The 27,072-nt window shown below is 35.4% G+C and overlaps 2 protein-coding genes across 2 annotated transcripts; both read right to left on the bottom strand.

The window, feature by feature from the left end:
* Window positions 1-278: 278 nt before the first annotated feature.
* Window positions 279-11,203, bottom strand: LOC145771144 (microfibril-associated glycoprotein 4-like). Its single transcript, XM_082582881.1, has 6 exons — window positions 10,954-11,203; window positions 10,149-10,259; window positions 9,261-9,397; window positions 8,373-8,500; window positions 7,192-7,259; window positions 279-765 (listed from the first exon to the last, which is right to left on the bottom strand). Exons 1-6 carry the CDS (start codon window positions 11,132-11,134, stop codon window positions 518-520), a joined length of 873 nt encoding a protein of 290 aa, XP_082439007.1. The 5' UTR covers window positions 11,135-11,203; the 3' UTR covers window positions 279-517.
* A 5,312-nt stretch (window positions 11,204-16,515) lies between these two features.
* On the bottom strand, window positions 16,516-25,010 carry LOC145771290 (ficolin-2-like). The gene is made up of 7 exons (XM_082583030.1): window positions 24,827-25,010; window positions 22,461-22,562; window positions 21,984-22,105; window positions 21,574-21,670; window positions 20,961-21,057; window positions 20,525-20,592; window positions 16,516-17,573 (listed from the first exon to the last, which is right to left on the bottom strand). The coding sequence occupies exons 1-7, from the start codon at window positions 25,005-25,007 to the stop codon at window positions 17,326-17,328; spliced, it is 915 nt and encodes a 304-aa protein (XP_082439156.1). The 5' UTR covers window positions 25,008-25,010; the 3' UTR covers window positions 16,516-17,325.
* Window positions 25,011-27,072: the final 2,062 nt, after the last annotated feature.

Here is a 27,072-nt window from a genome sequence, read left to right as displayed (position 1 = left end):
TAGTTTGAATAATTTTAATTGTTTAGTTTTTTTGATGATCGTTGTAACACGGCTCTTTGATCACAGAGCAAGCGAAGGAAGCATGTGATAAAAGAGTAACTACTATTAAAGATGTAGAATTACTTTGTAATGAACGAATATGATAAGTCCAATGAACCTCACACGGAAGATCAATCTTTTATGTTTGTGATGTGCTTTATTATCACTTGTCACAAACTAATGATTGTGTGGCAAAAGCTCTATAATAAACTTTGTTTTATCAGTTTGTTGCGATACTTTCTGCTGTTTTAATCGCGTAATATATTTTATAAATGCAGTTTTCTGTGATTAAAAAAACGAAGTACCAAAATCGTCGAAGTACATAAAAACATGGAAGCTTTGTTTTGAAATATATACAGAAAAGGTAGGCTACAAATGTTGACAGCAATATGTTTATAACTAAATCAACAATAAAAGCAGATTCATGTCGTATCTTTTGTTTGTGAATTTACTGAAAATGAAGTTTTTTATTGAAGCATCAAATCAATTGGATCTTCATTTCTGTCTTTTTTATCGAATAGTTGCCTCCCTTCCAATGACGCCAATTGATTCCTCGATGACCACTCGTAAGCCCTCCATCGATGTATTCTCCATTCAAGTTTGAAAATATGCAACTATTATACCACCACCCACCAGGATAAATCACTGCACAGTTGCTTCCATTGCTGTCATTATCGTTGTCTTTTGTGCTGAATGGCCGATTATTGTGGTAGGTCAATGAATCACCTTCAGTGATAAGAATAAAAATAGTTTAAAATCGAAAAGAAATTATTTTTAATTTTTATTAATTAATTATTAAATAAGAATTAATTTTTATTTCATCAAATATCTGCTTCCCTTCCAATGATGCCAATGGATTCTTCTCCCACTACTCGTACGCCCTCCATTGACGCATTTTCTATTTAAGTTTGAATAAAAGCAAGACTCAAACCACAACGTTTCATGATACTCCACACTCAGAGTTGCTCGCCCACACAGAAATTGTCGATTATTATTTTGGACGTTCATTGAGATACCTTTGATTGTACGAATTAAAATAGTTTGAAATCAGAATGAATTTAGCTTGAACACACTAACGAGGGGTCACCAACTGGCGGCCCGCGGGCTGCATGCTGTTATGTGCGGCCCGCGGGAGGTATCAGCGTACAAGTATAACCAAAAATACTTTCTTGAGGACGAGCATGAAGGCAAAAATACTTTCCGGGAAACATATTTTCGTTTTGCATACGATTCCACCGACCGACCAATTAGATAGTAGATTGCGAGCAAACATTTTCACGAATGAAGATTTCGAATCGAAACTCCGATCAAGGTTGACGGACAAACATTTGCATTCTATTTTGAGAATGTCTGTCACAAATTTCAATGTAAACATTGATGTTCTTTGCAAAAACGTTCAGTAACAAAATCTCGACAAAATTGTCTGTGAGCATAGGGTTGTTTATTTTAAGTTTGTAAATGTCATGAAACATTAGTGTGCGTTTCACCGTTATTGTGTTTCACGAGCAGTGTTCCCTTCATGCAAGTTTTTGTTGGAAAAGTAGGTCGGTGTGCCAACTCAATTTATAATAAATTGGCAAAATATTATACATAAATTTAAAGACTTTTTCTGGTTGTATTATGAAAATATTTAGCTTATTACTGCAAAATGTTGTTAATCAACAAATCTTGCCATGCTGATAAGCACCGCAATTGACAGTTGTCTAATAATCAAAGAAAGTCGGTTTTATAGACTCTCACAAAAAGCATGAAAAACCAACTCATTGCTTTTTCAGAGAGAACGCTGTTCATGAGTTACGATGGAAACGCTTTTTTGGTGATTTCTACAAGCGTTTGTTTTATGGTGCCTGGGTTACTTTCTTCCTGTTATTGGAGCCTATTTTTCGCTGATATGTTCGCAGGTCTCTATTGTTGCCTGTATTGCGATGTGTGGAACGTTTCCTTGTTTACTGAAACTGTTAACCACTTCCCATCGGTATTAGCGCGCCGCGATCGTGACGCGGTAACGGCATTTTTTTCTTTTTTTTTTCTCGCGTTTCTGCATTTTGTACTGTCTTGCATAAAAGCAAACATTGCCATTGATTGACATTTAATTTTACATCGAAATAAAAGAAAACTTGGTAAAATGAAAGCAGCAGTGGTGTCTTATATGAAAGCAAATATTGTCAGTGATTGACATTTGATTTTACATCGAAATAAAAGAACACTTTGAAAAATGAAAACAGCATTGGTGTCTTGTATAAAAGCAAATATTGTCAGTGATTGACATTTGATTTTACATCGAAATAAAAGAACACTTTGAAAAGTAAAAGTAGCAGTGGTGTCTTGTATAAAAGCAAACATTGGCATTCAATTTTACATCGAAATAAAAGAACAGTTTGAGAAAATAAAGAAAACTTCGAAAACGAAATCAATAATTGATTTTGGTGTGGTAGTTTTTGAAGCATGGTACAGGGCAAAGCGGTACATCGCACTTGTCACATCGAAACCTCACTTCTCTTCTCTGACCATTTTTTGCGCATACAATACACCGTTTATAATTTTTATTAGACTGTGTAGGCGGGTTGAACTCCAAAAAATGTCCATCTTTAGCTCTGAGACGGTCAGGGGTGGGAAAAGATCGTTTTCGGCCAGCTCTTGGATACTCTGCAATTTCTGCTGATTCCAGCATCTCACGAGCTAGCATGACTTTGAAGTTAGGCAAAGTCAATCGTCGGTGCTCTTGATGGAGCTTTTTGAATAGCAGAAATGAATTCACCAATGCTATGTCCACCATGTAAAAAAACAACTTCTTGTACCACTTTGTGTGCTTTCTTACAGAGCGGCAGGTTGCTGAAAGCTGATCTGAACGATCAACTCCCCCCATCCATTGATTGTAAGAAATCACACAAGTGGGTTTTACGATGGGATCTCCATTGATGCTGGTTTTACCTGTTGGACATAGCTCTGATGAATGCCATGTAGAGAGCATTTTGACGTCCTTTTTGTCCTTCCACACCATTGCCATCACACCATTTGCCGTCTTGAACACGTGCTCCCCTCTTTTTAATTTTTTTCCCGGAAGATTGGTTGGCATGTGCTTCCGGTTCAGCCGAACTGTACCAACTGTGTGGGTTTTGTTTTGCAGCAATGTGCAAAATAACTGTGGACTGCTGTACCAGTTGTCGATATAAAGGTAATAACCTTTTCCAAGTAAATCATGGCATAAATCCATGATCACTTTTGTACTTGCTGGTACAGCACTGTCTCGATCCTGGCCACTGTATAATTTGAAGTTCCAGGTGTATCCACACATACCCCCACTTGATTCACACAGTCGGTACAGTTTTAGTCCAAACCGTGCCCTCTTTGAAGGATTGTATTGCTTGAACTTTAGCCTTCCATGAAACTTCAGCATAGATTCATCCACAGAGATGTGCTTCTGTGGACAATAAACTTCCTGAAAGTTATGGAGAAATTCATCCAGCAGAGGTCTTATTTTGAAGAGACGATCGGTTCCAGCATCAAGATCATTGTTGTGGAAATGGAGGTTTCGCATGATCTTGATGAACCTATCCCTCGGCATGGTTTTCTTGAATAATGGCACATCGAGCATGCCATTCGTGCTCCAGTACATCTGCATTTCTGGCAGACTCACCACTCCCATCATGATTGAAGTAGCTAAAAAAACTTTCAGCTCTTCTGCTGTGGTGGCGTAGAAAGGCGTGTCATGTCGTCGTGAACTGGTGGCTTCAGGATGCTGTGTGGCATACAAATTCGTCTCTCTTTCAATGTTTCCAAGCGTTTCGGAAGTCACAAAACGTTGAAAAATGTCCAGGGGCGAGGTTGTTTCATCTAGGTCCACTAGAATGCCACTAGTGCCCACAAAAGGAAAACTTTGGGGATCAAGCTCATTTTGGGTCCAATTCCAAGTCAAATTTTGTGCCACACTCTGACTTGGTGACCTGGAAGGAGTTTGATCTTCATCAGTTTGATCCTCATCACTTTCGCTGTCGCTTGAGTTCAGGGAGAATGTGTCGATTAAATCTTCCAATTCAGCAACATCTCCATCTTCGGAACCGGACTCACCAGACGATGCAGAGCCAAGAATTTGTTGAAGACCAACTTCAGCATCAACCGTAGACAATCTTCTCGCAGCCATTTTTCAAATCAATAACGTATTATGTAAAGCTTATATATATCACTGAAAGACAAGAAACAAAAACACATAAAATACAAAGCTTGTCATCTGAAATGTTCTTTGAATGTCTGTACCGGTACTAAAACTGCAAATATCTGCCTGAAAAATCGCAAGCATTACGAAAAGATCAGTGGAAAAATACTTCCGTTTTACAACAAAAGAAAATTCGCGTTGCCACCTCTTACAGCTAAAGCAACCACTGGAATACCTTCAATTCGCTCATGCTGAAACAGAAAAACAAACCGAACTGAACTGGAATGAACAGTAGCTCAGAAAGCTTGCGTCATAGGCAACTTTCTGACAAACAAAATTCCGCTATAGCATTGATTTATTACAGCTAAAACCATTGCCTGAAGATAATAGAACCAATAGGTGATTCCCCTTTCAGCTGCTAGCAATGAGCTAGCAATGAGCGTCGATAAGCGCTATCCGATGTCAAACCACGAAAAATTTGCGTCATTTGACGTTCCCCGTAAGATTGGCACGGAAAAATCACGCGTCATTTGACGCTATCCGCATGGAAGTGAAGATATCTTTTGCGAAGCGAAGTGACAACACCACTCTTGCTTGACGATGAATATTCTGATGAAACAGCTTGCCTCTCTATAAGTGCGCAAAACAAGTGGCCGTGTTTATTAGGCATTGCTAAAGAAGTCAAAGGTGTTGTTAAAGGAGTTTGGCCTGGCAGTAGCGTTGTTCGACTAATATTGTTGTTGCGGTATTCTAAGATAAGTATGAACAACATGTAACGCTGGATACTGGATTCGAAATGCTTATTTTTTAGCATAAGAGTCAGCCTACCTAAAATTTTATTAGTGCGGCCTGCCACAGCTCTTCTTAGTGCCAAAGTGGCCAGCATTCAAAAAAGGTTGGTGACCCCTGCACTAAGCGATGAATTGTTGGCTGAAAGGTACCCCGGCTTAGAGGCAAACCAATTATTTGCTCTTTAATTAAAAATGTTTCTATTGACAGTCAACACTAGTAAAGATAAAATTCACATTTATTCAGTTAGCTTGTGGAAGGAAACTTTACCACAGTTGTTTAACGGCAACGCCGAAAACATAATTTTTTTTTAACTTTTTGAAAAGATATACACCATACTGTAATACAAAAATAGCCTATGACCAGTTTTGCCTCTCACTACCCTAGATACCTTAGTTCAGGGATGGCGAACCTTTTTTAGTGCATGGGTCACAAAAGAGACCTTAATCCTTGAAAAAGCAAAAGTGGGTCATACATTTAATTACATGTTAATGCGAAACTTGCTGCTGCATCTTCTCTGCAGGTCTTATTATCCTTGGTTGGTAATCCGTAGTTTTTAGCTTCACTCATGCAGCACACATATCTGAGCTGAGACGATTCCGTGTGCTTGATTGTATAAAATTCATGTGCGAAAATAAAGATTCGCACAAATATGAAGAACCAAACAACGTTAACAGAGCTACCGCAAATCTTTTCATAGTTTCAAACGAATTTGGCAGGGAGTTCCACTCTGTAAGAATTATATTTTCAGCATGGTTTTCAACTGCAGGAAAGTCACAACCATCCATATCCGTTTTCATTTCAGTTTTTTGTAGGAGATGATTTAAGTCTACAAATTTTGTTTTCCAAACTGCACTTTCTTGAAAGTCTATCATTTCCATTTCCAAGTTGTAAAGACGAAGCTATTCGAAGTTTGATAATTCAAGATTTTCAAATTGAATTGCATGCGGGAAATGAATGAACTGCAATGTAGCTTTCGGAACTGGGTAAACCTTTCTGACATTACATTTTTGGCCTCTTTCGTCAGTAAAACATACTTGTTGTGTGCAGTTTGCTTTTGTTCATAAGTTAAATTGGTGCTGGTAAAGTGCTTCAACAACTGAGGAAAATATTTCAGCTGACCTTGTTCAAGGTCTACAGAAAAAATAGCGAGTTTCTTCTCAAATGCTTTAATGTGCCCAAACATGGATAATAAGCTTACAATATTTCCACAGCCTTGCAATTTAGTATTTAACTTATTGTAATGCATTGTGAAATCAGAGAAAAAATGTAGGCTAAATCATTCAACCACGTACTTTCGCTTAACTCTGGATATTTTTGATTTTTTTTCAGCTAACGGGCTAGGCTACTACGGCTTTAGTTGTGTCAGACTGCTATATGGCAATTCGGTACGGTACTAGATTAAAATAGGGTGGGGCCTTATTACAAATATTTAGTGAAACATTTATTCTTTGCTGAAATATTTGTTTAAATTTCATTATTTTAAAAAAGACAAGTGGGTCACTGAAAATCTGTGATGGGTCACTTCGTGACCCGCGGGTCAGTGGTTCGCCATTCCTGCCTTAGTTGATATTTATAGTTTACTTAGTCATAGGCCTATGCAGTTCTAAAAACATCGTCAATTTAAATAGTTACACTAAGTGATGAATTGTGTTCGTGCGGCAAATATCATTCAGCTGCACCTGGTAAACAACATTTCAACAATTGGAAAACTTCACTCTGTCAAACTCGGTAACAGGCCCTGCGTCAAAACCCTCTACAAGTATGCGAAACTACCAGAATCAAGGCTTTATCAGTCCGAGGATAAAGATTCAAGACTAAAAAAAAAAATAATCAAAACCAAGCTTTTAAGTGCCTATGATCATTTATCACATGAAAGATGATTAAGTCTATAACCTACACTTGAAAATAGGCCTGATTTGTTGCATTCTACAGACGTTTACAAATTTTGCCAAAGTTTGGTAACTGTCTGCATGAAATTGCCAAAAAATGATATTTTAACGTTTTTTTTTTACTTTACTATCTTTTCAAGGTGACAAATGGAGTTTTAACACCACAGTCTTTGAAAAAGAATAACATTTTGATTCAAAAAATTTTAGTGACAATTTAATCAGACAGGAGTTGTAGCGGTAATCAAAATATGCAAAATGCAACAAATCATGTCGCACTTCCAGGTAGCCATGACACTTTTCTTAAAATGAACAACTCACCTGCTGTTCCACTATAACTTCCGATATTCAATCGATAGTTTGTGCTGGCGTCTCCTACAATTATGGTACTGAGAAAGTAAGAAGAGTGTCACTGTATAATTTTACTACCAAAATTTTGACTATACAATAATAAAATTTAGCCTTGTTTTAGAATTGGAAGTTAAACGCTTCAAGTTTATTGAAACTATTAATATATCAGACATAATGGTTTACCAGAAACATCAACAAGTGTGAACAAGTGCAAGTGATGTGTGTCATATGCGTGTGTATTGGCGATAGACAAGTTCTGCTGATATATATTTTCTGAAATAATTGTGTCATAGTTTATTTCACTGACATAACTTTTACATTCGGCAAGACATGGTCCATACGTATTTCCCCATGATGGCTTTCTATTTTTATGACGACAATCTCATGTTATCTCTTACATGTAGCGTGTCCAGAACTCAACCTCGACTTCTTGCAAATTGATGTAAAAAAAATTCAGGCTAAGTTGATACAAGAACATGATTTTTGGACTTGTTTTAATGTTGCTGGTATAAAAATTTCATCATCTTAATTTAATTAATTTCATTTAATTTAGCATCATCTTCTCCTTTCCAGTCAGTAATGTGTTTGTGGAGCGAGTGTTCTCTCTTGTTTCGGCTCAGTGGATCAAGGAAAAAAAAACGGGCTTAGTGAAAGGTAAACTTAAACCTGAGCTGTCGTGAGATATACAAAGTATTTTCTACGAACAAGAAGTTGCTGGAACAACCTGTGTTTGGCAAAAAATCAGGCTAAGTTGATACAGGACATGTTTTAATGTTGCTGGTACAAGCATTTCAGTCGTAACGTCAGGAGCCAATGATGTACACATTTAACAGTGAAGCTTACACCTTATTTGCGAGTGTGCGCCAAACATTCAGATTGCACTGAAATGAGCATTGAGTATCTAATCACAATGTAAACACTGTCAACACATATGTTATACTGGCGCCCACAGGAACATCACATCACTTCTTTTGAATTTTGTTGAGACTATGCTGTGACATAATTTGCTTTACTAGGATTTGATATGCATTTTCACGCATTGTAAATACGTTTTTTTATTTACAAATGGTATCTGCTCAATTCCACCGCAAAGCCTCGTATCTATGGTGTGAGTAAACTTTAAAATGGAAAAATCGCATCTTGAGACAAACGTGCAACTCGAGTCAAAGTCAGGCAACCTACCAAGCCAGAATTCACCACTTTTGTTTCCAAACCCAGCTTGATATTCAGACCAACCCAAATAAAAATCAACTTCTCCTGAGTTTCTTCTTTGAAATACCTGCAACAGTGGAGATGTGAACACTTAAACTGTGTATTTTATTTCATTTAAAATGTTAACAACAATAAGAGTGTATTGTTTAAGCAAAGTCATACAAAACTAATTACGAAATAAATATTCAATCAATTTTTTTTCTGTTGCAAGACAGTAATGCTTCCATCTATGTTTTTGCAAAAACCTGGGAATAGAGATTAGAAACGTCGACTCTTGCGAATGTTTTAAAGGGGGAAAGTAAAAACGTGACGCACATGAATCAGAAAAAAACTCACAATAAAAGAAAAACACAAATTTCTTGTTCAAAGGTGGATTATTGATTTGGAATGGCGAGCTTTAAATTGTGTCAGTTGAATTTCCTAATTTCTTCTGGGTGTGATTTTAAATTGTTAACTTGAAACATTGTAGTAAGCACTTTGAACCAACCTTAAAGCAAATCTATACGCAATACATCACAATGTACACACGCCGCACCTAAAAAAAGAACCTTTTACTGCCTGCCTTTTACTATTGAAGATTAAAGGGATAAACTTATTGTATAGGATATTTTTGGAATTATTCATCAAGAATGGGATGCAAAAATTTAGCTTTTGCCTCTTACTCAAAGTCTATCTCATGCGATCCGAAATGCCTAGATCAAAATTAAGTTTCGTACTCTTGTTGTAGACTCATATCAAAACCTACTGAGCATAAAATACGCGTCTGAAATGTAAAGCAAAGAAAGTAAAATCGAAGAAAAGATGCAATTGGTTAAAGTTTTACTTACCAACCAGCTTCCTTCATCAGATTTTAAATCGCAGTACACATCTAAAAATTTTCCTTTCACTAAAATTGTGTAGACTCCATTAGCGGTGTGTCTTTGCTTGGCTACATCATTGCAGTCATTTCTTTGAAAGGAAGTCGCTTTTAATTAAAAACAACATAATTAAACTCATAAATAATAATTAAGTTTCGAGCAAACAACACATTTGAACTAACTTGAGTTAACCATGTAGTTAACTTGTTTTGCCTTTAACTTATATTCATTTTGCAAAACCAAGATTAGGGAAGTGGTAATAGGGGATGTCCGGTGACCCTGATATTTCTTCGGTTAAATATGACCTGGAATGGTCACCATTTTTCAATGGCACAAGTTGAATTTTCAAAATGAATAGAAAATGATGCATCACAGTGCAAATCGTATGTCGAATCTGTGTGTTCTTCTTGCTTGCTATTGCATGATTCTAAGTTTTAAGTTTCAAGATCAAATTAGTGTCGGAAAAAATATTTTCGTGTAAGGATTGAAACTTTTAACACATCTGTAGTGTACATGGTGCATAGAGGCTTTTTATCTTTACGAATAAAATATGTAACAAACTCAAATATCTGTTCTTTTATACCTTTTCTTTGTTTTGTGTTGATAATGCCATTTACAAGAAAAATTTGCTCTTATTACCATGTACCGGTCAACTGACCGTTGTGGTAATTCTGGGAATCTAGGTATATTTATTACTTTTACGAATTTTTCAATATAAAGCGATTACCTTGATTGAGCTCGTAGTTCATATATAAGGATTAGACAAAATACCACCAGAATGCGGTCGTTTATAGAAAATATTGCTAAAAGAAAATGCCCTACCGGTTAATTGACTGGTATGATAGTTGTTAAATAAACCTGCGTAATTTTCTACTTTCCGCTCCAGTACAAGTAACTTGTTTTGCAACCTCTCTAACTCAGCGCTGGTGTCATCAGCTTGTCCTCTTTCACCTTTCATACCTTGGTCACCTGCATTAGAAAAAAGGATTGATATGTCACATGTGGAGTGACAGATCCAGTCCCTATGCAACATAATAAGCAATTTATGATGGATTCTCAATTTACAATGCTTTGCAGAGCAACAAAGTTCTTGTACAATGTACATGCCGTGCTGATAGTAGGCCTACCGATGCATGTACATAGGCTACTTGTATTTAACGCTGCTTTGATTGGGTTATCTTTTTCAACTTGTAAACCCTGGTCATTTATAAGCAAAAATAGGTAAAAAAGGATATTTGAACAAACAGAAAAACTGGTCATAATGGATCAGACTGCAAAACCTGAGCATGAAGCAACTTTGTCTCCTATTTTACATTTTAGTTGAAATACGAATAGGCTAGCTCAAACAATCTCTAAAAGAATAAATTTCGAAGGATCTCTTAAGAATCTGGATGCGTTATGCAATTCATAAAAATTTCAAGGCAGAAACTTACCAAGCAGCTCAATCTTTTCATTGAATCAGCGTCTACAGACGCTAAACCAATGTAAAAAGAACTGATTTGCCGGCTTCAAATAGATGTCATGAATATGGTCCGAGTTATGAAGCCAGGCCAAGTTAAATACCCCATTTTACATTTATTAAGATGCACCAATGCATGCACTTGTCAAGAAATGACAAACTTATATCTTAGTAAGCTTACTCAAAGAAAGAGAATAAACTTACCTTTCAAGCCTGGTAAGCCCATTGGACCTTTCTTGCCAGGGGGCCCGGACAATACCCTTTCATCTCCACAACTGTCGTCCGGTCTAACTCCGCAGGAACAAGTCACTTCTCGCGTAGCCTTGACAACCAGCCAACAAACGGTCAAGATGTTCACGGTGATGAACAATTTTGTTATTTTCATTTTTTTTGGAAATCCAATGGCAGTGAAAAGAATGTTGGTGCAATTATTAAAACAAATCTATTTATCTTTTTAACAATAACGATAGCTACAGAAGAATATTAATTATATCATTATAAAAAACACATTACAAACGAAGCAATTAGAAAAAGAATTATAGTACAAGATAGATGGGCAAACGACTAGCAAAACAAACCATTAAATTTGCGGGATATATTTTGAAAGGATCGGCAGGACAGCCACATCAATTGGTTATTGAAGGTATGGTGGAAGAAAAGAAGTGCAGGGGAAGAAGAAGACGAACATGGGGAGATGACGTAATACAGTGGGATGATTTGTCAAGCATGGGAATAACAAAAAGAGTAGCAGAAGAGTCTAACTTGTGGAAAAAATGACAGCCAACCTGCGGATCGGAGACGGCACGTGATGATGATTAATAACTTTGCTTTGAACCCTTTGTAATATCACAATGTATTTACTGATGCAATGCAAAAGATAACAGGAAGCAACAAAGAAGCATTATAGTTATCGAGTCTGCAGCTCTTTTATTTTGAGGTGTTTTTTAACTGTTTTGTCAAGACGCAATCGTGTGCTTTGAAGCGGTGTCCAACTGACATTCTTTCAAACTTCGTGCAGGATATCGATTTGATTGGCATCACAAAAAATCATAGACATTAACTGCGAAAGAAACGAACTTGACTGTAAAATTTACAATAAACCGTTTAACACACGCACCAAAATAAATGTGACATCGATGTGATAAACGAGCAAGAAGTTTATCTAATTTTAATAACTGAATGGCTAAAGTCGACAACTTTTTCAATAAATAAAAAGCAAGATGCGATTTTTTTTCACTAAAATAGTAACTTAGTGATAGAGATGACATCAAATTAGATGAAAGGTTAAAATTCAAAACTGCACATCATCCACGGATTAAGCAAATCGACCGATTAAGCATCGAAATTAGCATACTGTTTTTTTCACATGCGCAAACCGTAACTTAACCGTAATCAGCTCCTTTGAATCGCTGGTCCACAAAAATATTTCGTTTAAACTGATTAAATTAGTCAACCAGACAAATAAGTTTATCATCTTCTTAAAAAATTGTCTGTTGGTGTCACCAACTTTTAAACGTCAACGAGCTAGGCCTTAATGTCGTAGTTGTACCATCATGTCGCTGCACGTAATCAATACCTTTATTATAATTGTTAAAACAGTTGTTAATTCAATTCCATGCTGCAGATTAATTGGAACAAAGCAGGAGAGCTCTTATGCTCAGCCGGGATTAAAGCAGGCTACTAGTTGGGTAAAAATTTAATTTCTATACGCACAATACACATGCCTATTATCTTGTAAAATATTTTGGCTCTGTGATTTTCATAGCTGCCGTTATTTGCAATTAATTACCATGGGGCTAAGAAAGCCCCTGATGTGCTTTCCGCGTACGAAAACAGCTGGTATTAAGATAGGGTTAAGTTTTTTTCCAAGAGTTTTTAAAGTTTTTGCCGGCACTGTACAAGTCTAGTAATTCATCATGTTTGCCATCAAATTTAACGATGATTGGCAGCAAGACATGAATGCCGAGTGGTTAGCGCGTTGGGCTCGCAGTCGAGAGCCTGCATGTTCGACTCCAGCCACTCGCACTTGCTGTTGTTTCTCTGGGCAAGAAACTTTACGATAATTGCCTCTACCTAGTGATCGATTTCGAGTAATGGGTAGTACCAAATTTAAGTCATAAGTAAAGTAGACAACCGGAAACAGACATTGCTGTCGGCTGCAGCGTGGGTCAGGTGTATGTCGGAAGGCGTACACCGATGCATAGCGCTCAAGTCCGCTTTCCCGCAATGCAGGATAAAGATAAACAAACAAACAAACAAACAAAACAACAAAACATTTGAAACGAATTGAGTTGTAATTGAAAATAAACAAACCATTCCTATTATTCACACACCACTGTTATCCGATTGTTCCTTTACAATCCGTACCCCTAAAGTTGCATCGCTATCAATGATGAGTCACAAAATGTGATTGTTTCAGTGATAGGTAAACTAAATAAGCCTACCCGAATTCCAACAGGACTCAGTATCGGTAGAACTGTTCGATTCTCAATTGCTTCTACATGTCTGCTGAATCAAGCTTCTAAATCACTTAACATACAAATTCCGTGGTGAAATTAACAAAAGAAATGTTATTTAAACAGATATTAGTACAAGTTACTTCTTGCAAAAATAAACAAAAAACTAATCCACCAATTACTGGAAACATTTTCATAATATGGTCTTCTGTTATAAAATTGAATCAAAGCTACAATATCACTTTGAGCATGACAAAGTCAGTGAAGATATACGTCAAAGTATGTTTCAGTTAGGGAAGTACCAAACGGTCTCTAGAGAACAGGCATTGTTTGTTGCATTTGTATACAAGCTCGATATAGTTGTTTTTATTTTTTCACGTGCAAAATATGTAATGATCTTACCGCTTTACCATTTGAATGGTCGATTGTTTACCATTTGAAGGGTCGATTGTTTACTAAAAATTTTCCGAACAAACAACAATCGTTAAGGCCAATGTATAGTTGCAATGAAAATTAGATCTACTTATGTCAAAATAAAATAAAAACTTATTGCTTTTCTCTATATCTTTTGACGTCTCGTCTAAACAAAACTAATACACCTGCATAAGGCTTGCATACCAAGACATCTTTCTTGAACTCTTTTAGTTAGAAAGTTCTTGAGATTAAATTTGAAGCAAACAAATATACTTTATATTGCATTGTTTTCTTTGGCTACAGATTGGTCTCATTTGCAGATATGCCACGTACAGCAATTCTTGAAAACTAGCATGCAAACCCTTCCTCCACTGACAAGTACTACTGTCTAGATCTAGATTGTCTAATTATCTAAAAACCAAGCTAAACTGAAATAAATATGATTTGAACTGAAATGCTGAACATATCAATCATGATCACAATGTATTTCTGACAAATTTTGCACGTACGTTTCTAGGAAGATATAATTTAATACGTTTATTCTGAAAATGTTTGCTTGCGAAAGAGTTTACTGGCTTGACGTTTTTACAACGTTTGCTTAAATCGTTTTAATTGCATAATTTTTTTCACGATTGTTAGCATGCGGATTAACTTCTTTTTTCTTAGCTGTTAGTTTTGAACAACAGTTTTCAACTTGTAGTTTATATCTGGAGGTAAATTTGCTTATTCTTGACTTATAAAGGAAAATCATTTGCAATAAATCGTCAGTAGCCTACAGGCACATAACGGTAAGTTTGCAGTTGTCACTAGTGCTGAAGCTGCTTGTACCACAGTGAAGTTGGATTGCTTTTTTTTTTGGTAATTATTTGAAGTGTATTTGGATAAACCTGGTGGTTTTGTTTGATAAAGAGTTGAAATTTGAAAAAAAGGCTTAAAGGACCTCTTGTCTGCAATGTTGTTTTGCTTCTCTTATGTTTCACTATTGATTTGTTTGTTTGAGTATTTTTATAAAGGTCACTCCATTGCCGGAGTCAGATGACAGCATTGCTGGAAAACTTTTGATTCGTTGTCGTTACAGGAAAGGTTATCGGGCAGCTTATAAAAATGTGTTTCACTATCAGGATATTAAATCCACATTTTTGCATTGGATCGTCAGCCATCTTCCCTTTGAAAAGGTTGATTTTTTCTTCCGTATCTGCAACGGGCTCTGTTTAACGTTATTTATGAGCTTCTCTGCTTTTTGCTGTAATGAAGTTTTGCCAAGACTGAAATTTTGCCAAGTTGCCACTCATATTTTGCCGAGGTTTTTTTCCTATTCAGTATGTACTTTTATCACGGCTATATCTGAAAACTTTCAACTGAAATTCAAAGCCCCGGGCGATTGATTGGAAACTACATCGCACAATCAATCTAATGAGTCATGTCATCAAACATTTTCTGATCGCTTCACTCCATCGAATACCAAATATATCAATCCTGAAATCTCAGATGTGCAATGCGGATTTGTGAAAGACAAAGGAACTAGAAAGGCCACATTCCTAATTAGGACACTTGCTGAGAGGTCGACAAAACACAGGGAAGACCTGTACCTCGGCTTTCTGGACTACAGCAAAGTCTTCTACCGTGTTAGACATTGGCCACTTATGGAGATGCTTGACAGCTTAGACACAGATGGTAAAGATCTCCGACTTCTCAGAAATCTCTAGTGGGATCAATAAGCAGCAGTTCGGATAGATGGCGAGCTGAGCAGGTGGGCACAAATTCGGAAAAGTGTTAGACAGGGGTACGTAGTTTCATCCGATCTTTTCTCACTCTACCGCGATATGATCTTGCGACATCTAGATGAAGACGAAGACATCTCGGTAGGCAGACAACATTTCAACAACGTAAGATACACAGTACTAATCGCCACATAAAACTCCAGTTTACAAAACTTACTCGACATAATCATTAAGCAGAGTGAAAACCTTGGCTTAGTTTGAATGCAACGAAAATCTTCTGCATGACTATCTCATGAAAGGAAATAACTCCGGTATGCATAATCAAAATACAGAATACAACTGTCTCACTAAAAAATAGTTTCAACTATCCGGATTCTATAGTTACTTCGAATGGTCGATGGTTGAGCGATGTAAAATCAAGAATTGTACAATCAAAACAAGCTTTCATCAAAATGGTTAAAATAGTGAAATCTAACTCAATCTCTCAAAACACTAGAATAAAAAATTTACATGTGTACGCTTGATCAGTTCTGCTATATGGCTGTGAATCCTGGGCTCTATGCCCGCAAATGGAAAAGAACACCAGCAGTGCTGAAATTTGCTTCACACGGAGAATGCTGGAAATTAACTAGATGGATAAGATCACTATAACGAAAAAGTGTGGAGACACTCTGGGCATGGACTTCTAAATAGTAGCATCTGGACTGGAAGCTCAGTGGGCAACATGAGGCCAAACAGTTGGTACAACAGTAGGCCAACAGCAAAGTAACTAGGCAAAGTAACTCTCTGGCAGGAATTTTCTGTCAATCAAACACTTTAGCTGTGTTGCTCAACAGCACACCCTGGGAGTTGCACAACCGCTGCTTCAGTTTGATGTTTCATCGTTTGAAGAGTTGTGTTTTACTGAGCTCTAAGGGCAAACAATAATCCTTGAGGCCAATGCGTTTTTGCGATGAAATTTAGATTTATATGCTGTACATCAAAATAAAACTTTTTTTCACACAACCTATTGCTCCTCTCTATATCTTTTGACTTCTTGTATAAACCTAACGAATAGCCAACATGAAGACATTTTTGTGAACTTATATGAAAAAATTTGAAAATTAAATGAAAAAAGACCAATGTGCAATGTGAATTAAATATTTTATTTGTTTTTTGACTACAGATTGGTTTCTTTTGCAGAGATGCCACAAGAACAATTCCATTTTTTATGCAGTTGTTTCTCACGCTCACAATATCTTCTGTCGAGATTTTCCAGATTTCATTTGCATCTAACAACAAAGCTAAACTACGATGTGTATGGTTTGAACTGAAATGCGGAACATATCACGATCATAATGTATTTCAGCCAATTTATACACGCACGTTTCTTGGGAGATAAAATTCAGTATTCGTCTTCACAATATGTTTGCATGCGAAAGTGACTACTGGCTTGACAGTTTTACAATGTTAGTTTGAATAATTTTAATCGTTTAGTTTTTCGATGATCGTCGGAGCAAGGGCCCTTTGATCACAGGGCAAGCAAAGGAAGCACGTGATAAAAGATTAGGCTAATCAACATTAAGGTTGTAAAATTACTTTATGATGAACGAATGTGATAAGTCACATCAATCTCACACTGAAGACCAACTTTTGAAATTTGTTTTATTATCACACACAGACTAATGATTTCACAGACTAATGATTGTGTGGCAAAAGCTCTATAATATACTTTGTTTTATCACTTTGGTGTAATACTTTCTACTTTTTTAATCGTGTAATATATTTTATAAATACAGGTTTCTGTGATTAAAAAAACGAAGTACCAAAACCCTCGAAAGTACATAAAAACATCGAAGCTTCGTTTCCAAATATATACAGAAAAGATGTATAGGCTACAAATGTTGACAGCAATATGTGCTAACTGAATAAACAATAAAACCACATTCATGTCGTATCTTTTGTTTGTGAATTTACAGAAAATGAAAAGTTTTTTTATTGAAGCATCAAATTAACTGGATCTTCATTTCTGCCTTTTTCATCGAATAGCTGCCTCCCTTCCAAGAATACCAATGGATTCCGTTGCGACCACTCGTACGCCCTCCATCGATGTATTCTCCATTCAAGTTTGAATCTAAGCAAGATTGAAACCACCACGCACCACGATGATTCACAGCACAATTGCTCCCCCACGAGTCATTATCATTGTCTTTTGTGGTGAATTGTCGATTATTGTGGTTTACCAATGCATCACCTTCAATGATCAGAATAAAAATAGTTTAAAATCAAAAGGAATTTATTTTTAATTTTTATCAATTAATCATTAAATAAAAATCAATTTTTATTTCATCAAATAGCCGCTTTTTTCCAATTATATCAATAGAATCTTTCCCAAACACTCACACGCCCTCCATCGACGTATTTTCCATTTAAGTTTGATTGAAAGCAAGAATCAAACCACAACGCTTCATAATGCTCCACAGCAGAATTGATCGCCCACACACGAATTTTCGATTTTTTATTTGACCTTTATCGAATTACCTTTAATTTTAGGAATTAAACTCGTTTGAAATCAAAATTAATTTAGCCCGAATACACAGAGTGACCAATTGCTGTTATATTTCTTGATTACTTTGGAAACTCGACAAAATGTATGTACGATACTGACAAGCCCAGCATCATGAGCAAAACACGGGTCTATTGCTGTCAATTTTTGCTACAATTGCCTACCGAGAAAGATGCGGAAATCAAGTGTGAGAGTGTTTGAAGTATAATAGGAAATCGGTGAAATTAAGATACAGTAATGATATCTAGTTTGACATTTGATGGGGAATTTATTATATCGACGACAAATTATTCAGCAAAAAAGTGACAGAATACAATAACAACACCATAAACTGTTCTTTGAAGAGCATAAGTATTTTATGAATAATTTGAGAAATGAGCTGAATGGCATATCTATTTCAAAAACGATATGCTGCAGTTGTTAATAAATGTGTTTAACGTAGCAAACATAACCAATAATATAAACAGCACAAACAAGCAAGAAAAAGTTATATCCTACTTAAAGTTTCATAAACAATTGTCGGAAGCAAACTTAATGTATTTATTGAATAAGTTTGCTTCTGACAGAATTATTCTTTTGATTATTATTTACTGATTTCATATATACAAACGTATGTACCTTAGCAAAGCATTTTCATCTTTTTTTATAAAGTAAGTTAACAAATATTATTGCAAGATGAATTAATTAAAATTACTTGAGAATTTGTTTTGTTTAAGAAGAAGTTTAGAGTAGTTTTTAACGGATAACATTTGGACAACCACTGCTTTAAAATGGCACTTTTGCTTGAAATTTGAAAAGACATCTGGCAACACTTTGTCTTAACACACCCTCTTTTTGGCAATTAACGTAGCTTGGTTAGAAATCCTGTTCTTCTGAATCCCTGGTATGTACAGTATTGTACACATACTTATTCTAGAACAGTATGAAAAGCTATAACTAAATCAAAGAATTTTTTTTATACATTATTTCAAAAGTATTTATTATGCTGTTGTTTTTTTTAATAGTTTGTATTGGGTACTAATTGTGTACTAATTGGGTACTAATTGTGTACTAATTGAGTGCTAATTGAGTGCTAATTGGGTGCTAATTGTTTGTATTGGGTAATTTTTTTGAGTTATTGTTGGTTTGGTTGGAGCTAAACAGATCAATCAAAGACTAATTAGCTGTAAACTACTAACCATTTTTCCTAGCAAGTTAAGTAGATTGAATTATTCTTAACAAGCAAAAATCAGCTTACAAAAGTTTAAATTAGGATCTTTAAATTTAAGCGTAATACAACATACCCTGGTACGTACAGGATAAAACAATAGTGACTAGTTGGCTTAGAATAATAAATGCTGTCACTATGGAGAACGGATTTGTCTTGTACGTTTACATTTTATGATTGAAGACTATTTTAACAAATTTGCTTCACTTTTTATTTGTAAATGTAACTTTGTTTGATAAAGGATTAAAAAACTGACCCTTTATATCTCTACTGGGCAAATCAATCATTTAATTTATTGTTGTTAAAACGTTATTCTAACACCTGTTAGAAATACAATTCATATTTTTTCAGGTATTTCGTTAAAGGAAACTTTACCAGAGCTTTCAACTTTAAAAACTTTAATGATTTTCACCTTTCGTAAAGATATAGACAGTAATACCAAACTGCAGTGGCGTACCTAGGTATGGCAGGCATGGCTCGAGCCATGGGCGCCACATTGATAGGGGCGCAAAAATCGGATGGTAAAAATTAAAATTTGTGACTTTCTTCAAAATCTAATTTGCGCCCATTACAATACAATTATCAAAAAGTAATCTCTCTTTTACTGTAGCCAACTAGCCATTGCTAAACAATGGAATTGTGACGTTCCAAAAAAGCAACATTGTGCCTCTCCTGGCACATTTTGCGTTCAGTCAGCAACAATTGGAACTTTAGGAAAGTCGTTAAGTAGCGATTAGTTGAAGCTTAGAAGCAGCACCAGAACTTACTTATTCATTTTTATAAGAATTTATAAATCTCATCTGTTATATGACTCCGATTTGGCCTGACCAGATAAACTTGGCCTGACCTGATAAAGGCCCATACGGACATTACTACATCATAGATCAGACAACTTAAAACGACATTTATGTTACGCTGATTGTTTTTTTGAAACCCAAATGAAATTGAAAACACAAAAGTAATCTGCTTTGTGTTTTGTATGAGTTGTTTATTATCCGGCCTAAAACACTTATTTTATCACTGCACAATTCTGGTTTATCACTGCACAAAATCGTTATCAATGCGCCTAAGAATTAGGTATGCAAGAGATTCACAATTTACTTGATCAAAAAACTGAACATATGCAATTTTGAAAGCATCGTGAATTGAAATACAAGTAGGCACAAAGAAAATAAATAAAATTTAACTTTGTGCAGGATCATACTCTTTCAATTTTGGTATTTTTAACAACTTTCGTTTTGCATTGATTCATTTATCAAATTTTTTTTTCTTTTTCAACTTTTCCGAAGTTTTAAAAATATGACTTTTCAAACCCTTGTGCTATGCTTTCTATAGGTCTGGTAGCAACAATTGTATTGTTTTAGGTTGATGAATCCTTCATTCTTCATCAAGAAAAAGATGTACACTTCTACACAAATAAACAACAACTCACCTGCAGTTCCACTATAACTTCCAAAATTCAACCGATAGTTTGTGCTTGCGTCACCCACAGTTATAGTGCTGAAAAAGTAAGAAAAATTTCACAGTATAATTCTACTATTAAAAATTTAACCACGCCATAATAAAATTTAGTTTTGTTTGGAATCGCAAACTATATATTTCCAGTTCTTCGACATTATCATACCAGATGTAATGGCCTACAAGAAACATCAACAAGTGTAAACGAGTTCATTCGATAAAATACTAAACTGCGGCATTTTATAAAACAAAGATTCCATTTAAAATTAAATAGAATAGCCGCCAAAATTGGAATATTTAAAACTACGTTTTTGAATAGTAAACTGATTTGAAACAGTCGAAAACATAAATGTGGACCAAATGCAACAGAGGTTGGCTATATCCGACAATTAAAAAACTCCAATATTAACCTGTACTCAGCATAAGCAGTGTTTCCTTCCCAGTCTTCAAGATCAATGCGAAGTTTATATGAACCTGAACTGGTGATGGCATGAAGGTTATCCAAACCTAATGAAAGAAAACAGCAAGAAGGATATGCGCTGTAGATTTATTTATCTTTAATGCTGAAATTTAGACTTAAAGTAAACAGTTTCTAGAAAGTTTTGTATTGCGATGTATTTACACACTTCGTTATCTGGGACTTTAAATGCTTGATTGATTATGCAAGCTTTGACTGTTTATTATTTTTTTTACACGTGGGCATTAGCATAACCAATTCAATCATTGAATAATTGGAAAATGACTAAATAAGTAGAAGTGATTAATCAATCTGGACTACTCCGTGTAGGATGTAAGTCAATTAGTCGATTAGTGCTTCAAGTACTACAATTCGTCGTTTTCTGCATTAGAAGTTTTAGTGTGTGAACTTGGTTGAGAATTGTTCTTTGACACATTTTGCTTCACTAATATGTGATACAATATTTTTTGACTACAATTTCAATTGGTAAAGTTCAAATTTATATCTTGAATAATTACAAAAGTAAAAGCAAGAGTTTTAGCATCTCAACCTCATTTTTTCCTTACCAAGCCAAAACTCTCCATACTTGTTTCCAAATCCTGCTTGATATGTCACCCAATCTAAATAAAAGCTTACTTTTCCAGAATTTCGTCTTTGAAACACCTAAGATAAACATATTAATTTTTGTACTTTATCAACAAGATGTTCATGATGCTAGCTTATGCATACATGAAAATGCTTTTACCAAATATCGATCAAATTGAAATTGAAGAATAATTTTAAAGAAGCGTTGCAAAAATATGCAAATAACGGTTATGGGTTTAATGATAAATTTGTCTCAAATTTGCAGTCTTGAAAAGTAATTTTCGAATAATATTGGTGAGCTGACAAATGATATATTTGTTTTATTCAAACTTATATTCCATTTATCTTCACAAATAGCCTGAACATTAACTAACGTTGATAACTCCCTTACCAGCCAACTCCCATCTTCAGATTCCAAATCGCAGTACACTTCAATAAACTTTCCTCTTGTCAAAATCGTATAGACTCCATTGGTTGTATGACCTTGCTTAGCGACATCATTACAGTCTTTTTCTAAAATTATTTTTGTTAAATAATTAAACTCAGAAAGCAAATCAGTTGTTGCAGAATACGGTTTTGCGGTTATTTAAAACAGCAGTAATAGCCCCAATGTTATATGCGCGTACATTTTAAAGAAATACATAAAGGATTACAAGGGTTTTATTTTGTAAATTGTAGCTTAAAAAAATTAATATTCAAAGCAAGTAGCATAAGGATGAATCAATTTTTTTAGAAAAACGCCAAGTTTGCAAGGAAACGATGGAAAACAAAGACATTTTTTCCTAATGATTGATATGTGAAATAGAAGATGCTATATTTAAATGGGAAAAAATATAAATGTTTTGAAGATTTTTTAAACAAAGCGTACTTTCCAATTTATTTTCCAGTGCTTGTAGTTTATTCTGAAGCCTCTCTAAGGCAGCTTTGGTGTCATCAGCTTGTCCTTTTTCACCTTTCAAACCTCGGTCACCTGCAAAAAAATGAAAGCTTACAGATAGATTGCTCATAACTATTTAATAAAAGTTGAGTCTTCAAAGTGCCTCTGACAGGTAAATAATTTCGCGAAATTTACCTAAGATACCAAAAAGGTGACACTAACAAACTTCCCTGACCAGCAAATCGTACTAAATATCAACATTCAACAGACTACTAAGTTACACGCTTGCAAACTTTCGTTGACATCAGCGAATCTGGCACTCATTCAATTGCGAAAATAAAAACGGCAACACCGCTGTGACGTCACAGTAAGCGGGAAGGATACATTTTTTCTCTCTGGTGACTTGGTAAGGTATAGTACAGCTACTGCAAAACGTGAATGTGTTGGGCTCTGTTGGTATAAGCATGTGCAATTTAAGAATTACCAAAATGAAAAAGTGAACTTATTATTACTACGGTACCAGGTTTCGATCAAATAGATTGAGTTTATTTTTATCAAACAGCATCTCAATTCAATTGAAATTGCAGTTGCATAGGGCTACAATGTTGATACTTTTTATTTGTCCTAATCTGGCTATAGCCATTTTCAGTGTAACAACAGTATCTCACATATAGTAGCCAACCTTTAATTTATGGTTGAGGCAATGCCTACAAATTGCTGTTTATGTGACAGTGTCAGTGACAAAGACCGTGTGCTTTCTTTTCAAGCTTACCCACAAAACAAAGTGCTGAGAAGAAAATGGTCAAAGTTTTCTTCTAGTGTTCGAAAGTGGGATGGGCCATAGCCTACAAAACTAGTCGTATATGTTTTCTTCACTTAACTGAAGATGATTTTGTTAATACCAATCAAGTAAAAATGGGCTTGAACAAACTTTACATTTTGAAGAAATCTGCCATACCATCTATAAAAGCAAGGAAGCAAGGATGCAACCAGTTGCTGATGATGATTCCAGCCCTTCTAAACAACAACGTTTACAAAAACGTACCCTTGCACAAGTAAAGTAGGCTTTTACATGTATAGACTCTGCTATGTACGTAGCTGTACGTAGCTGCCTAACTAAGATTTTGTTAACACCGGCACTGACAACTTGCATTGCGCAACGCTCACTGTTTGCAGTTTCAGCACTTTGGCGAAAGTACCATTTTTGGGGCTTTTTACGTGGAAAATCATCACACGGAGGTATATACCTTCGTGGTCATTTCAGTCTACCTATACTGCACTGATGAGGCCACTTAGTGCAAAATCTTGGAGTGGATACTACTGGTCATGCTCTCGGAAGCAACAACCGGATTGTGCTGTCGTCATGCATTGTTTGCCGAATCCGAAACAATTTTCCAGATCCAGATGACCATTACACCGGATTTCAATGGCCAACTGAAGGCACATTATGAGAGAGAGAGAACGTTTATTTAGTTTTGAATAATGATGATGAATTAAACATGAATGATGATTTGTACGATTTCTTCAGTTCTCACTTCAAGTATATTTTAGGTTTGGTAGGAACGTATCCAGTACAGTTTTATTAAACTGCAAAAAACAATAGATTTTTGAAAAAAGCAACCGCTTGTACCAACTCCGACCAAACTGTGATCCAACTACATGTAGAAAACGTTTGTTTCTTCCGTCGCTAAGGACGCCCACTTAAGATGACGTAATACCACCAAAGTCGTCCCAGAGGAGTGAAATATAGAGTTTCGCCTGTGGTGGCGCTGAGGAGCGGTTGTTTGATATAAATTACGCCCTAACTAGTCGAGCTACGAGGTTAAGATTACAAAGTTCGCTAAGTATAATTCTGCGCTAGGAAATGCTATAAAAGTTACTATACTTGGATCCAACTAGTCAGGGCCACTTTAAACGCATCAGATCATACGACCTGAGTATTGTAAAGAAATTTTTGACGTCAAAAGCTGCTGAACAGCGCGAAAACCAACAACGTTGGAATGTTATTAATACATATGAAAGAAGCTTTATTCTGTTATTGGTTAAAATGAGTGCAAAATATGTACAAATGAAAACACATTCATGATGTTTATTGTTGAGCACATGCGTTTGCAACTCAGAATAAATTCAACTGAAAAAATAAATATAACAAATTAAATTTAGCTTATTCACAAAAATGTGAATTCAAAGCATACAACAGAATTTCAAAATAAAATGGAATATTGACCAGAACAAGAGAGGAGATACATACATTCATGTGGGTACATGATGTTTTAAGTTAACGTTATAGTGATTGATACCAAAAACAAAACATTATTAAGTCCCCTTAGTTGGTTAAATAAAAACAGTATGCAAACCTTTAGTTCCTTGCAAACCCGTTGCACCCCTCTTGCCAGGGGGGCCAGGTAAACCCCTTTCATTGACGTCATCACCATCTGGACCAACCCCACAAGAACACGTCACTTCACGAGAAGCGACGGCAATGGACCACAAACTGGCAAAGATGCTCATCACGATTAAAATTACTACTTTGCTCATCTTTTTTTAGATTGTTACAATAACGAAAATACTTATTTTTTGAAGCTACTATATCTGATGTAAAATTAATATAATTGAATATTGCAAATGCTTTACTCAATATAAACTCGCTGATAACAGTCTTGATTTTTCCAAGATAAATAAAATAAAGCTAAGTATATTCAACACAGTTTGCTAAAAGCAACATAGGCTATCTCTTGTATACTTAGAAACATTCTATAACATAGTTTTTCTAATCAATAATAAAATAACATCTTTGCCAGAAATTAAGTAAATTAATAAACAAAAAGATCTGGGCTTGTAACTGTATAGTTACTGAAGGAGTTACTGTGAGCACTAGTATACATATACATTATATTACCTCTTTTCACTATAACTCGTGTAGGTTTGTATGTATGTTATAAAATAATTCGTGTAAAGTTTCCTGTTTGTTTCCTGAGACCTCATATTTCAGAGCTATGAATATGCATCAAGCAAGAAAAGTCTCCCACACCAATTATGCTTCATAGTACTAAACATCTACAATAACTGTTTGTGCATGTTAAATTGAAAATGGCCACACTTCCGCCAAGTATTGCTTTGATTTCTTGCCTGCGAAATATGTTACAGCAATACAACAGGCGTTTTACTATCTAATGGCGAATGCAGTTGTCATCATAATATATTTATCGTTCGTTTATGATGAGTAATAATTTGAACAAAAAGATAAAAGAAAATCGAGTAACACTAACAAGGCATGAAGTAAAATAAATGTTATTTTATTAAATTAGTAGATGGAATAACGCTGACAACACTTCAGCAATCGAAAACTTCACTCAGTTAAACTCAATGATCAAGTCTGAGTCAGTGGTGCAAAGCTTCTACAAGTATCTTGGATTAGGCTCTCAAACAGAGGATAAAGACTCCATCAGTGAATCAACATTCTCAGAAATTACAAAACCAAAAGTTCTAAAAATTTGTCTAAAAAAAACTGTTAAAACTACCTTGTAGTTTAGAAACGTTACAAAAACTCACAAATTAAACTTATTTTACTGGTTGTTTTGCTTTTAATTGTTCTTTGTTTGGTTTTGATCGTTATTTTAAAATACATCAGACTTGAATTTTATGATATCTGCACTCGTAGAATCGATTTAAAATGTTTGTAAGCGGATTCTGCACAGGATATGTTGAATCACGTTGTAAAAACGTTTTATTCCTGTAATGTAATTACGACGAGGATGTGATGGTTTAAATTGATGTCTTGTAGAAGGAAACAATTCAAACTTTGATCTGTTTTGTTCAGTTACATCACTTCCAAATGAAAACAGAAAGATGTGACTTTGCATGGAACAGGAAAGCTTCCCACGCGTAAAATATTGCATGAGATATCATTGTGGTTCTTTTATGAAATCAAGGACAATCAAAACGTTTTATTAGTGATAAATTACTTCACTTCCAAATATCGACACCGCTCAAAAGCATGTGGCTGTGTCTCTGGCAGGACACTTAAAGGCATGCCTGAAAGGTGGACACGAATATTGGCTTCCTTGCCTTCCCGTTCACTTAATTTAAATTTTCAACCTTCGGGTGTAAGGCTGGATACGACAAAAGAACTTCCAAATACAATAGCACCATACTATAGTGACTATAGCTTTTTCTTAGTTTGGATTAAACAAAAAAAATGAAAAGAAAAGCATAGAATCTGTTGAAAAGTCCACCAGAAGCACGAAAACGTGGTAGAACAAACCTTCCAACAAATGAATTGCCATACTTTGGAGATCAGTAACGCGTCTCAACTTATCACAATATTGTTTTGCCTTTACAACAAAACTTCTTATTATCAAGCTGTTACCTTGGCAAATCTTTCGTTAGTTAATATGATACCTTTTATTGGAGGCGTAGTTTCAACTTGCTTGCATTGTTTTTTCTTAACACTAGTACAACGAAGGGGTGTCAATTTGACACCCTTTCCTTTGGAAATTAAATTTAAATTAATCGAAAACCGATTGCAGTAAAAGCCGCTTCCTTTTGTGAGTTTCTTTCGTTTAATAAACTTCACACAGCTCTGGGACCATTGTTTGTTTGG

The sequence above is a fragment of the Aplidium turbinatum genome, chromosome 5 (assembly GCF_918807975.1).
Source record: "Aplidium turbinatum chromosome 5, kaAplTurb1.1, whole genome shotgun sequence".
In the NCBI taxonomy this organism is placed as follows: domain Eukaryota; kingdom Metazoa; phylum Chordata; class Ascidiacea; order Aplousobranchia; family Polyclinidae; genus Aplidium; species Aplidium turbinatum.
Note: the sequence above shows the minus strand (reverse complement) of the source record. Positions and strands in the feature narration are given on the sequence as shown.

What these genes read in the sequence shown, in the direction of transcription:
- LOC145771144 (XM_082582881.1), bottom strand. Translation starts at nt 11,134, where the DNA reads ATGAAAATAACAAAATTGTTCATCACCGTGAACATCTTGACCGTTTGT. An exon ending in GAAAGTAGAAAATTACGCAG is followed by an intron (nt 9,398 to 10,148) that starts GTTTATTTAACA and finishes TTTAATTAAAAG; the next exon opens with CGACTTCCTTTCAAAGAAAT. An exon ending in CTGATGAAGGAAGCTGGTTG is followed by an intron (nt 8,501 to 9,260) that starts GTAAGTAAAACT and finishes CCACTGTTGCAG; the next exon opens with GTATTTCAAAGAAGAAACTC.
- LOC145771290 (XM_082583030.1), bottom strand. Translation starts at nt 25,007, where the DNA reads ATGAGCAAAGTAGTAATTTTAATCGTGATGAGCATCTTTGCCAGTTTG. An exon ending in ACTGGAAAATAAATTGGAAA is followed by an intron (nt 22,106 to 22,460) that starts GTACGCTTTGTT and finishes AAATAATTTTAG; the next exon opens with AAAAAGACTGTAATGATGTC. An exon ending in GTATGGAGAGTTTTGGCTTG is followed by an intron (nt 21,058 to 21,573) that starts GTAAGGAAAAAA and finishes TTCTTTCATTAG; the next exon opens with GTTTGGATAACCTTCATGCC.